Source organism: Anomaloglossus baeobatrachus, chromosome 9, assembly GCF_048569485.1.
Source record: "Anomaloglossus baeobatrachus isolate aAnoBae1 chromosome 9, aAnoBae1.hap1, whole genome shotgun sequence".
NCBI lineage: Eukaryota > Metazoa > Chordata > Amphibia > Anura > Aromobatidae > Anomaloglossus > Anomaloglossus baeobatrachus.
In genome coordinates this window covers 28,215,891-28,228,505 of record NC_134361.1, presented here as the reverse complement: position 1 = coordinate 28,228,505, position 12,615 = coordinate 28,215,891, and the positions used below count along the sequence as shown (strand labels likewise).

Below are 12,615 nucleotides of genomic sequence, written 5' to 3'. Positions count from 1 at the left end.
CCAGTGATGAAAGAGGGTGGTGGCTTCAACATACAAGATTAAGGACCAGCGACGCCCTTATAATATTGATGCATTAATTCCAATATTTGGATAGAGCCAACATATTCTACAGTGCTGTGCAGAGATTGTCAGTATGCCCATCCGGACTCCCTGGGTGAGATATATACTTCCTGGAGCTTAGAATACATATGAGGAATATATCACTATCTCATCACAGCCATAGGAATGATTTTAAAGGATTTTTTTCCAGTTTCCTAAATGGGTATTGTTGGATAGTGAATGTAAAAACAAGCACTTTTGCAATTTACTGTTTGTCAACATTTTAAGCCGTTCTTGAGATATTAACGATTTTCTTTTGTTTACATCTTGTTGCCTAGGAGACCGACCACTACAGTTTAGCAGCAATTGCAGAAAATGCGCTGTGCTTACAAACGCTTTTCTCATGAGCTTGTAAACACGGCTATGGATTTGGATGTGATCACCGGAGCGCACTGTTACGTCCTACTCCTGCCCAGCTTCAGCATAGTGCTTACAAGTTAGCTAACAGCAGTGGTCGGTCTCCAAGGCAACCAGCTGTAAATAAAAAAAAGTGTTAATATCTCAAGAATGGTGTAAAATTTTAATAAACAGTAAATGGTAAAAGTGCTTCTTTTTACAAGAACTATCCGACAATATTTATTTACGAAGATGGGAATACCCTTTAAGATCATAATTTTTAAGAATTCAAATTTAAGCCAGGGTTGGTTGCTATGGGTAACAGGGCCAGTTTTAATAAATGAGGACTTTTGTTTGTAAAAACCTATAGATATCTATATTTTAATATTAGAAGGTTTCAGAATAGAGGACATCATGAATAAGCAATAAATCTGCTTGCGAGAAGGTAGTGTCCTCCCGGATAGACTTCAGACTTTGTCTGGTCCGTGTAACCTACAGAACATTGATTTTTCACTGACAAATGTACCGCTCCGTTTGTGTAGATGAGCACAATATGGAAAAATTCCTTGCATTTCATGGGAAATTACATTTAGGGATACCTCTACATGCAGCAATATTTGGGAAAACAATATTGTGTAGGGTTTTTGCGCCTTACATAAACGCTGCAGACAATCAATAGGGAATTATATGAAATGCTACAATCCAGTAGTGCACTGTGAATGGTGCCAGCCCACGCCACCCCCTATAGGGCCCTGCCTGGCATCCACCCGCTTCTTTGGACATCTACCGCCTATATGTGGTGGGTGCCAGCTGTTTAGCACGGCAGACACCTGCTACGATTGGAGCTCCCTGATAGCAGCGGGTTAACTGCTTAGATGCCATGCTTAACAGCGAACATTGCATCTAAGTAGGTTTATGGGCAGGGGCGGACGTATCATTGGTGCAACCTGTGCAGCCGCACAAGGGCCCAGGAGGAAAGGAGGCCCATTACAACCTCCAAAGCAGGAGGGATTGTGCATTTTGATAAGATACTGGACTATAAAGGGTCCATATGTTGTTTTTGCACAGGGGTCCTCTTCTGCATCTGTCCGCCAGTGTTTATGGGGGTCTTCTCTGTTACCCCTAATGGGCCTCTGCAATATAATTGTAGAAACCCAATGGGTTGTATAGTGACAGCCGATGACCTATCCAAACCCCTATGTGAACCTTTTCCATGGGCGACCCCGAATAGAATACAGTGGAGGGGGTTCTTTATCTTTTTCTTCATTTTTAATGATAGGCGAACCTGAACTGTAAAGTTTGGGGTCTATACTGAGACTCTAATGTCCGTGCATGGACCCCAAACACGGACTTCTCAGAGATGTCCGTGTTACTGTTTGGGTTCGGTTACCCAGATAAAAAAAAAGCCCTAGCCCTTACTAATACCATTTGATAACACATAAGTACGGTTCCCTTAGACTTATGGTGTCCGGGGTCAAGTCCAGGCCTGAACTGAACCCGAACATCTGTGATTTCGCCCATCTCCACTCATTTTCCTCATGTAGAGTATGTAAACACTATTTTTCCACTTCATTTTTTTTGTGCAGAAAAATCGTCTGCGATGACCAATTCAAGCAAAGTCTATGTGATTTCATGAAAACTCTGGCCTGCCTCGCGTTTCGAACTTTGATTTTTTTTATGTGTTTTGTTTTTTTCTTTTAATGAGAAGCCTAAGTTCACACACCGCATCTTTTCTAACCACAAAGATGCAGCTTTTTGGCCCCAAAAAATGCACCCGCGGCAAAAACGCATCAAAAAACGCATGCATTTTTACCACATTTTGCCCAATGTGTTTTTTTAAGTAAAATCTATTGACTGGAAGGGCTCAAAAACGATGGAAAAAAGCATAAAGAATTGGCACGCTGCATCTTCAAAAAAAAAAAAAAAAGATGCCCGGTGTGGACAGCAAAATAGAAATCTCATAGACTTTGCTGGGAGAAGGAAATGTATGCATTTACGTGCATCTTTGTGACCTGAAATGTGCACCAAAAATGCAGTAAGGCTATGTGCGCACGCTGCGTTTTTTGCCACGTTTTTGTGCATTTTTTGGGTGCGTTTGTTCTAAAAACTGCATGAATTTCCTTCCCCAGCAAAGTTCATGGGATATCAAAGAGTAGACTGGAGGAAAAACGGGTTTAAAAACCGCGCTAGGAAACCACGAGCAAGGATGTAAATGAATATTTTTCTTTTATTTAGATAATTCCAACGTGTTTCGGAGACCCATCTGTCTCCTTCCTCAGGGATGTGATTCTTTTTCCCTGAGGAAGGAGACAGATGGGTCTCCGAAACACGTTGGAATTATCTAAATAAAAGAAAAATATTCATTTACATCCTTGCTCGTGGTTTCCTAGCGCGGTTTTTAAACCCGTTTTTCCTCCAGTCTACTCTTTGATATCCTTTGCTCAGACACGGGGCCGCTGCTGAACCACTAAAGCACTCATCCACGTTCTCTAAGGGGTTGTGACTGGCACAACCCAGCCAGGTGAGTGTGTTTTTAACCCTTTTTCCCTCTGCCCTGTAAATCGGGTAAGACCCTATTGCGCCTTTTCACTCCTACTACAGCTTCCCAGCAAAGTTCATGACATTTCATTTTTGCTGTATGCACAGTGCAGCTTTTTAGCTGTGTTTTTGTGGTGACCATAAAGATGCAGCATGTCAAATTTTTTTGCGTTTTTCACCAATTGAATACATTGGACAAAAACACAGCAAAAAAAACGCATTAAAATGCATCAAAAAACGCACAAAAACGCATGTGTTTTTCCTGTGGGTGCTTTTTTGTGGGGCCAAAAACGCTGCATCTTTGTAGTCAGAAAAAAAACGCAGTGTGCGCATATAGCCTAAAGGATGCAGTCTGTGAACATAGCCTAAAAAGCACGTTACAAGGTGGAGATTTTAAGTGCAGAATCTGCACTAAAAAATGAATAAAAACAAAATTTCAAATCGGCACAAAAAAAGCATAAAAAAGTAGAAAACACAACAAAAAGGTAACAATTAGTGCGGATTGCTATTGTGTATTTTGGTGCAGATAAAACTGCAAAAAAATAGAATAAAAGCAGCAGTTTGCTCATGAAGACATGGTTTTAATGTTTGCAATAATTTAGCTTTTTCCGTAAACTTCTTTATAGGTAAAAAAAAAAAACAAAAAAAAAAAAACACCAAAAAAAAATTATTATTGAGGTCGTTTCACACAAGCTGGAAGGGAGACGTCCATTCGTCAGTTTTTCATGTATCATGATGTTCAAGGATAGAACATGCACCCATTGTAGTCAATGGGGTTGATCACATATCCGTGAGGGCTTTTTCCTGCACCCATTGTAGTCAATGGGGTTGATCACATATCCGTGAGGGGTTTTTCCTGCACCCATTGTAGTAAATGGGGTTGATCACATATTCGTGAGGGTTTTTTCCAGACCCGGTGTCTGCAATAAAAAAAAACCAGACACGTCCATTTTTGATCCAAGTCACAGATCAACTAAGCCAAGGTCATAGAAATAAGAAAAAAAAAAATTAGGCCATAGGTCTCATGAGAAAACTGATGGTAAACACCTGACAACCCGAAAATGGATGAAAACCGGATCCAGCTCACTAATAGAAAACGGATCAATTTTTCTCATATGCCAAAAAAAAAATGGATTAGCTACAGGAGGAAAAACATGCTACATGTGGCCCCGTGTGTCACACATCAGGAAGGCCGGGTTCCCACATCTGTGATATACGGACCGGCCTGACCTGAACTAACCGCTTACTAGGCCTCAGTCCAGAGCCTGACTAGGCCTCACATTCTGGCAACCATTATACACAGCCGGTACATGGCGTATAGTTACTGAAATTTACTTGGCTAACGCATAACATAAAAGATTCATTTATGGTGACTCAGGCCGCTGCGTTCCCTCAAAATCTTAACCTTCTGGGGCTTGTAGTTCCACAAGAGCCCTGGAGCTGTCTCTGCCTGAGGTAAATAGTCTGAAGGACTAAATTTGAGCAGGGAGGAAGCGCACCCCTCCCAGCACTCCCACGTCAGCGATATTTTTTTCTAATATCCGTCCTTATACTTCACTCCTCCCCGTCTTCCTTCCTCTGGCTTCTTGTAGGGACTTGGACGCACTTTGAAGAGATGGATGATTATTTTCTGTTCCTAAAAAAGTCAATAGTGCTCAGCAGTAATACTGTAATTAACAGGATCCATGTGGTCTAATAAATATGTGTTATGAGGTTCTGCAGCAGCTGAGGTGTGTATAATGAGGTTATGCAGCAGCTGAGGTGTGTATAATGAGGTTATGCAGCAGCTGAGGTGTCTATGATAAGTTTCTGCAGCAGCTGAGGTGTGTATAATGACATTATGCAGCAGCTGAGGTGTGTATTATGAGATTCTGCAGCAGCTGAAGTGTGCATTGAGGTTCTGTAGCAGCTGAAATGTGTATCATGAGGTTCTGTAGCAAATTAGGTGTCTATTATGAGGTTCTGCAGCAGCTGAGGGATCAACTCTGAGGTTCTGCAGCAGCTGAAATGTATATTATGAAGTTCTGCAGCAGCTGAGGTGTGTACTATGAGGTTGCGGAGTAGTTGAGATGTTATGATGTTCTGCAGCAGCTGGGGTGTGTATTATGAGGTTCTGCAGCAGCTAGGGTGTACATTGTCATGTTCTGCAGAAGCTGGGGTATGTATTATGAGGATCTGCAGCAGCCTAGGTGTATTATGAGGTTCTGCAGCAGCTGAGGTGTGTATTATGAGGTTCTGCAGCAGCTGAGGTATAATGAGGTTCTGCAATAGCTAGACTATGTATTATGAAATTCTGCAGCAGCTGAGGTGTGTATTATGAGGTTATGCAGCAGTTGAGGTGTATTATGAGGTTGTGCAGCAGCCGAGGTGTGTATTATGAGGTTCTGCAGCAGCTGGGGTGTGTATTATGAGGTTGTGCAGCAGCTGAGGTATATATTATGAGGTTGTGCAGCAGCTGAGGTGTATATTATGAGGTTGTGCAGCAGCTGAGGTGTATATTATGAGGTTGTGCAGCAGCCGAGGTGTGTATTATGAGGTTGTGCAGCAGCTGAGGTGTGTATTATGAGGTTCTGCAGCAGCTGAGGTGTGTATTATGAGGTTCTGCAGCAGCTGAGGTGTATATTATGAGGTTGTGCAGCAGCTGAGGTGTATATTATGAGGTTCTGCAGCAGCCGAGGTGTGTATTATGAGGTTCTGCAGCAGCCGAGGTGTGTATTATGAGGTTCTGCAGCAGCTGGTGTGTGTTTTGATGAGATATACACATAACTATAGCTGTACTGTAGCATACATATCCTGGAGCCCGGCTCCTTCATGTCCTTCTGGAGTCCTGCCTGCACCCTAATTATTACATGGCTCTGCTCCTAGCTCCTTGGCATGTGATCTGACAGATGGGATTCTCCCCCTCCATTATTTTACTAGTAACTTCTGCCAGTCTCCCCCTGGCACAGGAAGGAGCCATTCCTAAGCTTCACCAGTATTCACTACACGGCGGCCTGTTATGATGGGACGGATATCCATAACTGGGGAATTAAGTAAACACTGGAGGATGATGAGGAGTAAATCCTGCGACTGTAGAAATTCCACACACCACATTACTGCAGGGAGAATGGGATTATGGATCCAATTTTTCACTCTCCATTGACTTCTATGGGAGAGAATCGAACTGGAGGACACGGCATTTGTGAGAAAAGCTCCTGTAAGTCACTTTATGAAGTCAGTAGCCTCCTAAGATCCATTGTGGTCCCATGGTAGATCTTAAAGACATCAACACTGCTGTGGAAACCCCTCTTTAGGGAGAGCTTTTTAGGTGGGAGACAAAAAAATTGTGTTAGAACAACTTTTTTTGCCAACAGATTGTTGCTGGATCCGTCCTAACGGGAGATTATTGGACATGTGAACTCAGCCTTATTGACACCTATACCAAAACAGCGCTGAAAATAATACAAAATATCCCACATTAACCTCTTCACGACCAAGGACGTGCCTATACGTCCATGGCAGTGTCTGTTCCTTTAATGCGGGCTCCTGTGAGCCCGAATATGTCGTGTCGGCTGATCTGATCAGCCAACATGTGCAGTTACTAACAAGGCGCAGGTGGATCGGAGATCCACTCACGCCTGTTAGCCCCTTAGATATCGCTGTCAAACACTGACAGTGCAATCTAACAAGCCCTAGACGGGATTGCGCTGTTTCCCGCTGCAATCAGCATCCCTGTGACATGATCATCGGGCGCCAATGGGTTCGCATGACATTGCAGGGTCAGATGATGACCCCTGTTGCTGTCATGACCCTCTTCCTGTGAATGTCGGCAGAGCACTGCCATTCACAGGAGAACTACAGATGCGATCAGACAGTGCAAACAAAGTCCTCTAAGGAGACTAGTAAAATAAATAAAAAAATATAAAAAAAAGCTAAAAGTTGAAATCACGCCCATTGAAAATAAAATAATAATAATAATAATATTAAAATATACATATTTGGTATCTTCACATTCAGAAATGCCCAATCTATCAATATATAAAATCAATTAATCTAATCAGAACACGGCATAGCAAAAAAAAAAATTCCAAACGACAACATTATGCTTTTTGGTGCCGCAACATTGCATTAAAATGCAATAACAGGCAATCAAAACATCACATATACGCAAACATTTTATAATGAAAAACACCAGCTCAAGATGCAAAAAATAAGTCATGACACAGCCCCAGATCGCAAAAAACGAGAACACTACGGGTCTCAGAAAGGTTGCCAGAAGCGCAGGTTTTTTGTTTTTTTTTTATTCTGATTTTTTTCACAACTTAGATAAAAGTAAGACTATACATGTTTGGTATCTACAAACTCGGACAGACCTGGGGAATCCGTACTGCCAGGTTAAGTTTTACCAAATGGTGAACTTGGTAAATAACCCCACCCCCCACCCCCCCAAAAAAAAAAAACTTGTGGAATTGCACTTTTTTTTTCTTCAATTTTACTGCACTTTGAATTTTTTTCCCATTTTCCAGCACAATATGGGGCAGAATAAATAGTGTTGTTCAAAAATAGAACTCGTCATGCAAAAAACAAACCCTCATATGGCTATATAGACGGAAAAATAAAAAAACGTTATGGCTCTTGGAAGAAGGGGAGGACGAAACGAAAACGGAAAATCACCTGGGGGTGAAGGAGCTAAAACAAAAAAAAATAAAAAAATAAAAAAATCATTCACATAAGAAAAAAAAGTTATTGAAATGTAGAGGAAAAAAAAAAAAAACACCTAATTTTTCTTTTTTAAAGGAATTCAACTAGAAACTAAGCTGTTTTTTTTTTTTAACTTCTTTAGGGTACTTTCACACTTGCGTTAATTACCTTCTGGCGCAATCCGCCCTTTGGAAAACAGCGGAATCCGTTCACGGATTCCGCTGTTTCCCATAGACTTGTATGGATGACAGATTGTGCCAAAAGTACCTGCGTTGCTTCCGCTGGCCGACGCTGCGTTGCTTCTGCCGGGCGGAAGGAACGCAGCATGTAACATTTTTTGAGAGGCGGAATCCTCTATTTTTCACTGCGCATGCTCATTTTTTTTTTTTTATCACAGAAACTTTATTTTGCCTCTCAGTGGCCGAACTTTCAGCTGATCGCCCGGCAGCCGGCTTTTGAGAGCGCTCAGCTGATCGCCCGGCGGCCAGCTTCTGTGAGCGCTCAGCTGATCGCCCGGCGGCCAGCTTCTGTGAGCGCTCAGCTGATCGCCCGGCGGCCAGCTTCTGTGAGCGCTCAGCTGATCGCCCGGCGGCCAGCTTCTGTGAGCGCTCAGCTGATCGCCCGGCGGCCAGCTTCTGTGAGCGCTCAGCTGATCGCCCGGCGGCCAGCTTCTGTGAGCGCTCAGCTGATCGCCCGGTGGCTAGATTCTGTGAGCGCTCAGCTGATCGCCCGGCGGCCAGCTTCTGTGAGCGCTCAGCTGATCGCCCGGCCGCCGGCTTTTGAGAGCGCTCAGCTGATCGCCCGGCCGCCGGCTTCTGTGAGCGCTCAGCTGATCGCCCGGCGGCCGGCTTCTGTGAGCACTCAACTGAGCGGCCGGCAGCCGGCTTTTGAGAGCACTCAGCTGAGCGGCCGGCAGCCGGGTGATCAGCTGATCGTTCACAATAGTCTGCTGCTGGTAAATTTGTAAAGAACAAAAAAAAAAAAAGCAAAAAAAAGCTTTCCGTTGTTTTGTACGATCCGTTGTGCCATTATATGCAACGCATCCGTCACAGCGCAATGCAACGGATGCCGTTCAACGCAAGTGTGAAACTAGCCTAAGGGGTAACAAGTCACACAAAGGGGGTTAAGACATAACTTATTATGCATAAGAGGTGGCTGAACATAGTGCTCTGAAGTATCTAAAAAGAAAACAAACAACCATAGACAACCAGAAACACAAAGAAAAGGGATCAACCACTGAGGACTCTCAGTTCTTTTAAACATTTTTTTTTTTTTTTAAAGAAAACTTCATGAGGATTTTGGAACAATACAAACAATACAAAGTACTAATATTCCCAGCCGCAGACGACCTGATGCAACTTGTAACAAATCTGCGCGTAAAAAGTTACCACTGTTGTACAAATAGTGAGTGTGACCCCCCCCAGCCCAAACTGTGCCTCCTCTCCTGCCTCAGCCCTCTCCTGCCTAGCCCCCAGCCACCACCCCACTTCTCTCCTCTCTCCAATCCGCAGAGTCCGCCACCCCCATCTCTGCTGCTGTCTCTTCCTGCCTGAGCCTCAGAGACAGCCTCCTGCAGCCACTTCCCACCCCACCCCTCTCTAAAGCACCAGCCAGCACCCATTCACATTGCACTCTCTGGATCTTTCCCTGCTACGAAATAAACCCCCTTTTCATTTATCGGTGGACTTGTGCACAAATCCGAAGCCAGAAATCCTTGAAGACTTGTCCAAGATGTCAGAGCAGGCTGATGTGGAGCTCTTTGTGAAGGTGAGGACAGATTCATTGTGTCTGATGAGACTTTAAGTTCATTGTTTGGAAACAGGTGGTAAGTTGGGGGAACTGGGCGACGACCGGTACGATGACCAGTACCCAACTTTGTTCGAAACAGAGCTTCTACTGATTCCATCATTTCTTGGTGACCAGATTTCTCCAAGTAACTTTCTGTAATATTTACCGGTCTTTCATCTTTTCCACAAAAATTACAAACTTTTATTACTTTTTGGAAGAAGTTAATTCTTCGACTTTATACCAATTTCACGTATTTTGATCCCTGAATATTGGAGATGGATCATTATCCATCTGTAATATTCAGAGATCACATTGCTCAAGGTATATATCTTCAACATATATCCAGTGTGGGAATGACGCTCCCTACGAGATGTTATCATGAAGCCAATAGCATGGGCAGCTACTTACTGTTCTGTACATTATAGGGCCTCCCCAAATCTGAGCACATTCCGGAGCCCGCCAAACTCCGTGCTACATGAACCTTATTTTACGCCTAAATTAATGGTGGCGAAAACGGAAACCTGCTACAACTTTCTGTGCTTATGGTCCACATGTCACTTTTTAATCAATTTGACCCAAACTTGGCCGCAAAGTCCTAGCGAGACTTTCCATCATCCAGGGCAAAAGTTAAGGCTGGGTTCACACATTGTATATTTGGTGCGGATTTTAATCACGTAAAATCCGTATAATGTTTTTTTACTGTACCGGCAATGTGGATGAGTTTTTAGCCCAGTCTCGGGGGCGGCCATATCATTGGTGTAACCTGTACAGCCGCACGGGGCCCAAGAGGCTGGGGGGGCCACATCTCTTTCCAAAATGGGTGGAATTGTGAATTTTGATGAGTTATTGGACTGCAGAGGGCCCATATACTGTTCTTGCACAGGGACCCTTTTCTGTCTGTGTCCGCCAGTGCCCAGTCTCATCCACATGGTCCTAATTTTTTTTTATTTTTTTTTTATTGGGGGGGGGGGGGTGCAGAAATTGGCCTCTTGGTAGCATTTTTAGTTTAGTTTTTTTTGTTATTTTTAGCATATTAATTTCTGTTTTTAAAATGCACCTTTTTGGGGGCAGATTGTGACATTTATTTCAATGGGCATCCTAAATACACTGGCTAACTACTCTTAAGCCATTGTCTTTGTATATGTTCTTGGGTTTTTTTTGTATTTTTTTGGGGTCAGTGTTTTTGTGCCTTTTTTTTTGCAACAAAAATTTCCACATTAAAAAGAGAGTAAAGTATCTGCCGATTTTTGATGCAGAAATGCAGATTTTAGTTTGATATCCGTGCCTAAAATCTGCACCGAAAGACGCAACGTTTGAACCTAGCCGAGATTTGCTACCCTAGCTCTGCATGTTAATGCCCTGGACGCTCACTTCCCCTCCAGTTGGGGTGGACACAGGTATTGTAGTTGGGGGTCCAAAAAATTTTTTTTTTTTTATATAAAATGATTTTTTTTTTCTGTGGGTTTTGGTAATCTAAAGCAAAACCATTATTGGCTTTTTTGTGCTTTTATCATTTAATAATAATAATAATAAATGATAAAAGCACAAAAATGCCAATAATGGTTTTGCTTTAGATTACGAAAACCCACAAAAAAATAAATATAATTTTATATAATTTTTTTTTTTTTCTGTGGGTTTTGGTAATCTAAACCAAAACCATTATTGGGTTTTTTTGTGCTTCTATTCTTTTATTATTATTATTATTATTATTATTATTATTATTATTATTATTTTATACATTCTAGTGCATGTCCTACAGCTCCAGTAAAATGCAAACAGACTTGCAAATGGTTTCCCTTGTATGTAAAATATAACCAAAAACATGATAAAAAGAAAAAAAAAATCAGTATATGGCGCAGTCTGTTCTTCCGGTGATTGTAGGAGCTCTGTGTAGAGTAACAGGTTCAGGTTGTTAGTAGAGGGGGATGGGAGATGGTGGTAAATAATGGAAAGGCTGAGTGCACCTTTTTTCTGTCCGGTAAGGGCCTGCAGGTCAGGTCGAATGGCCTAGTACACTAAGCTGCTGTCATGGCTAGATTTCATGGTTTGTGCAACAATTTAATAACATTTTCAGAAAGACAATATATCTGTCCATAAAGGGCATAGAAACTGGATAGAATGCTATTATTACCCATTTGCCGCTTATGATTTACTTTAAACCCTACCTTTTAAGGTTAAAGCACAGCGCCACTCTTGTCCACAGGCTGTGTTTGGTATTGCAGCTCATTTCTATTTAACTGAAAAGGGCTGAGCTACGGATTCGAGGAGGGGGGGGGGGGTCTTATCCATTTTAAGGTAACCTAGAATTGGCTGGAAATCTTGTAAACAATGCTTGAAATACATATATGTAGTGAAGGGGGGGGGGGTGATGTCAACAATAGTGTGAAACAATAGTAGAGGCATTTGAAATGGTTCAAGCTCAGGGTTAGAGACAGTGACTCGCTGAGTCTCGCATCGGCATCACTCGGCACAGCTGCACGCTGTCCTGACAGGAGCGGGTCGGCTGCATGTATTTCTATGCAGCTGAGAGGCTCCTGTCTGGACAGCATCAGGCCGTGCCGGGTGATGCAAGACTCGCGATGTGACTCCGGCCTAACTCAAGACTACGGGCCTGTTGATGGTCAATATCCCCAAAAAGAGACCTACAGGCTATTGGTTGCTCCTAAAGGAATCCGATCTTTAGTGTCTTGACAGGCCCAAACCAGCTCAATTCGATCACATTTTGAGTCTTCAAAAACTTGACCTGAGTTTAGACTTTCTCATTGTGGAAACTGATGGTAGCATGTGGATGGCAGATGAGCACAGTTGTATTGCATATATGTAAACATAGCAGGTGTTATTGGATCCTACAGCTGAAGGAACTTTAGTGATGGCAGACACGAGAAGAGGAGTCCATGGGCTCGAGGAATGTCTATGATCATGGCAGATGGTCATTTACAGGGTAGGCCCAAGTTGGGTCCAATGGCTATGCTCCTGGATAAAACGCTTAGGCCTTCATCAATAGTACTTGATGGCCAAAGTCACTACTTCTGCCAATGTCTTCCCAGGCCAATTGTAATGATCTGGTGAGAATCTGTGGTTCATCCAAGACCAGATATGATGAGAGTCTGACCCTGTACAATTCAGTCAAGACTCTAACCTTGTATGACCTGCTTTCCATTGACTATCTTATTA

The 12,615-nt window shown here is 42.8% G+C and overlaps 1 protein-coding gene across 1 annotated transcript in view; it reads left to right on the top strand.

Annotated features, from left to right (window-relative positions):
• The first annotated feature begins 9,231 nt into the window (after window positions 1–9,231).
• The window catches only part of CLIC1 (chloride intracellular channel 1), a 42,514-nt gene continuing 39,130 nt past the window's right edge, over window positions 9,232–12,615 (top strand). The window contains exon 1 of the mRNA XM_075323454.1: window positions 9,232–9,420. Within this exon, the coding sequence (XP_075179569.1) occupies window positions 9,385–9,420 (36 nt within the window). The 5' untranslated portion in view covers window positions 9,232–9,384. The remainder of the gene's footprint in view (window positions 9,421–12,615) is intronic.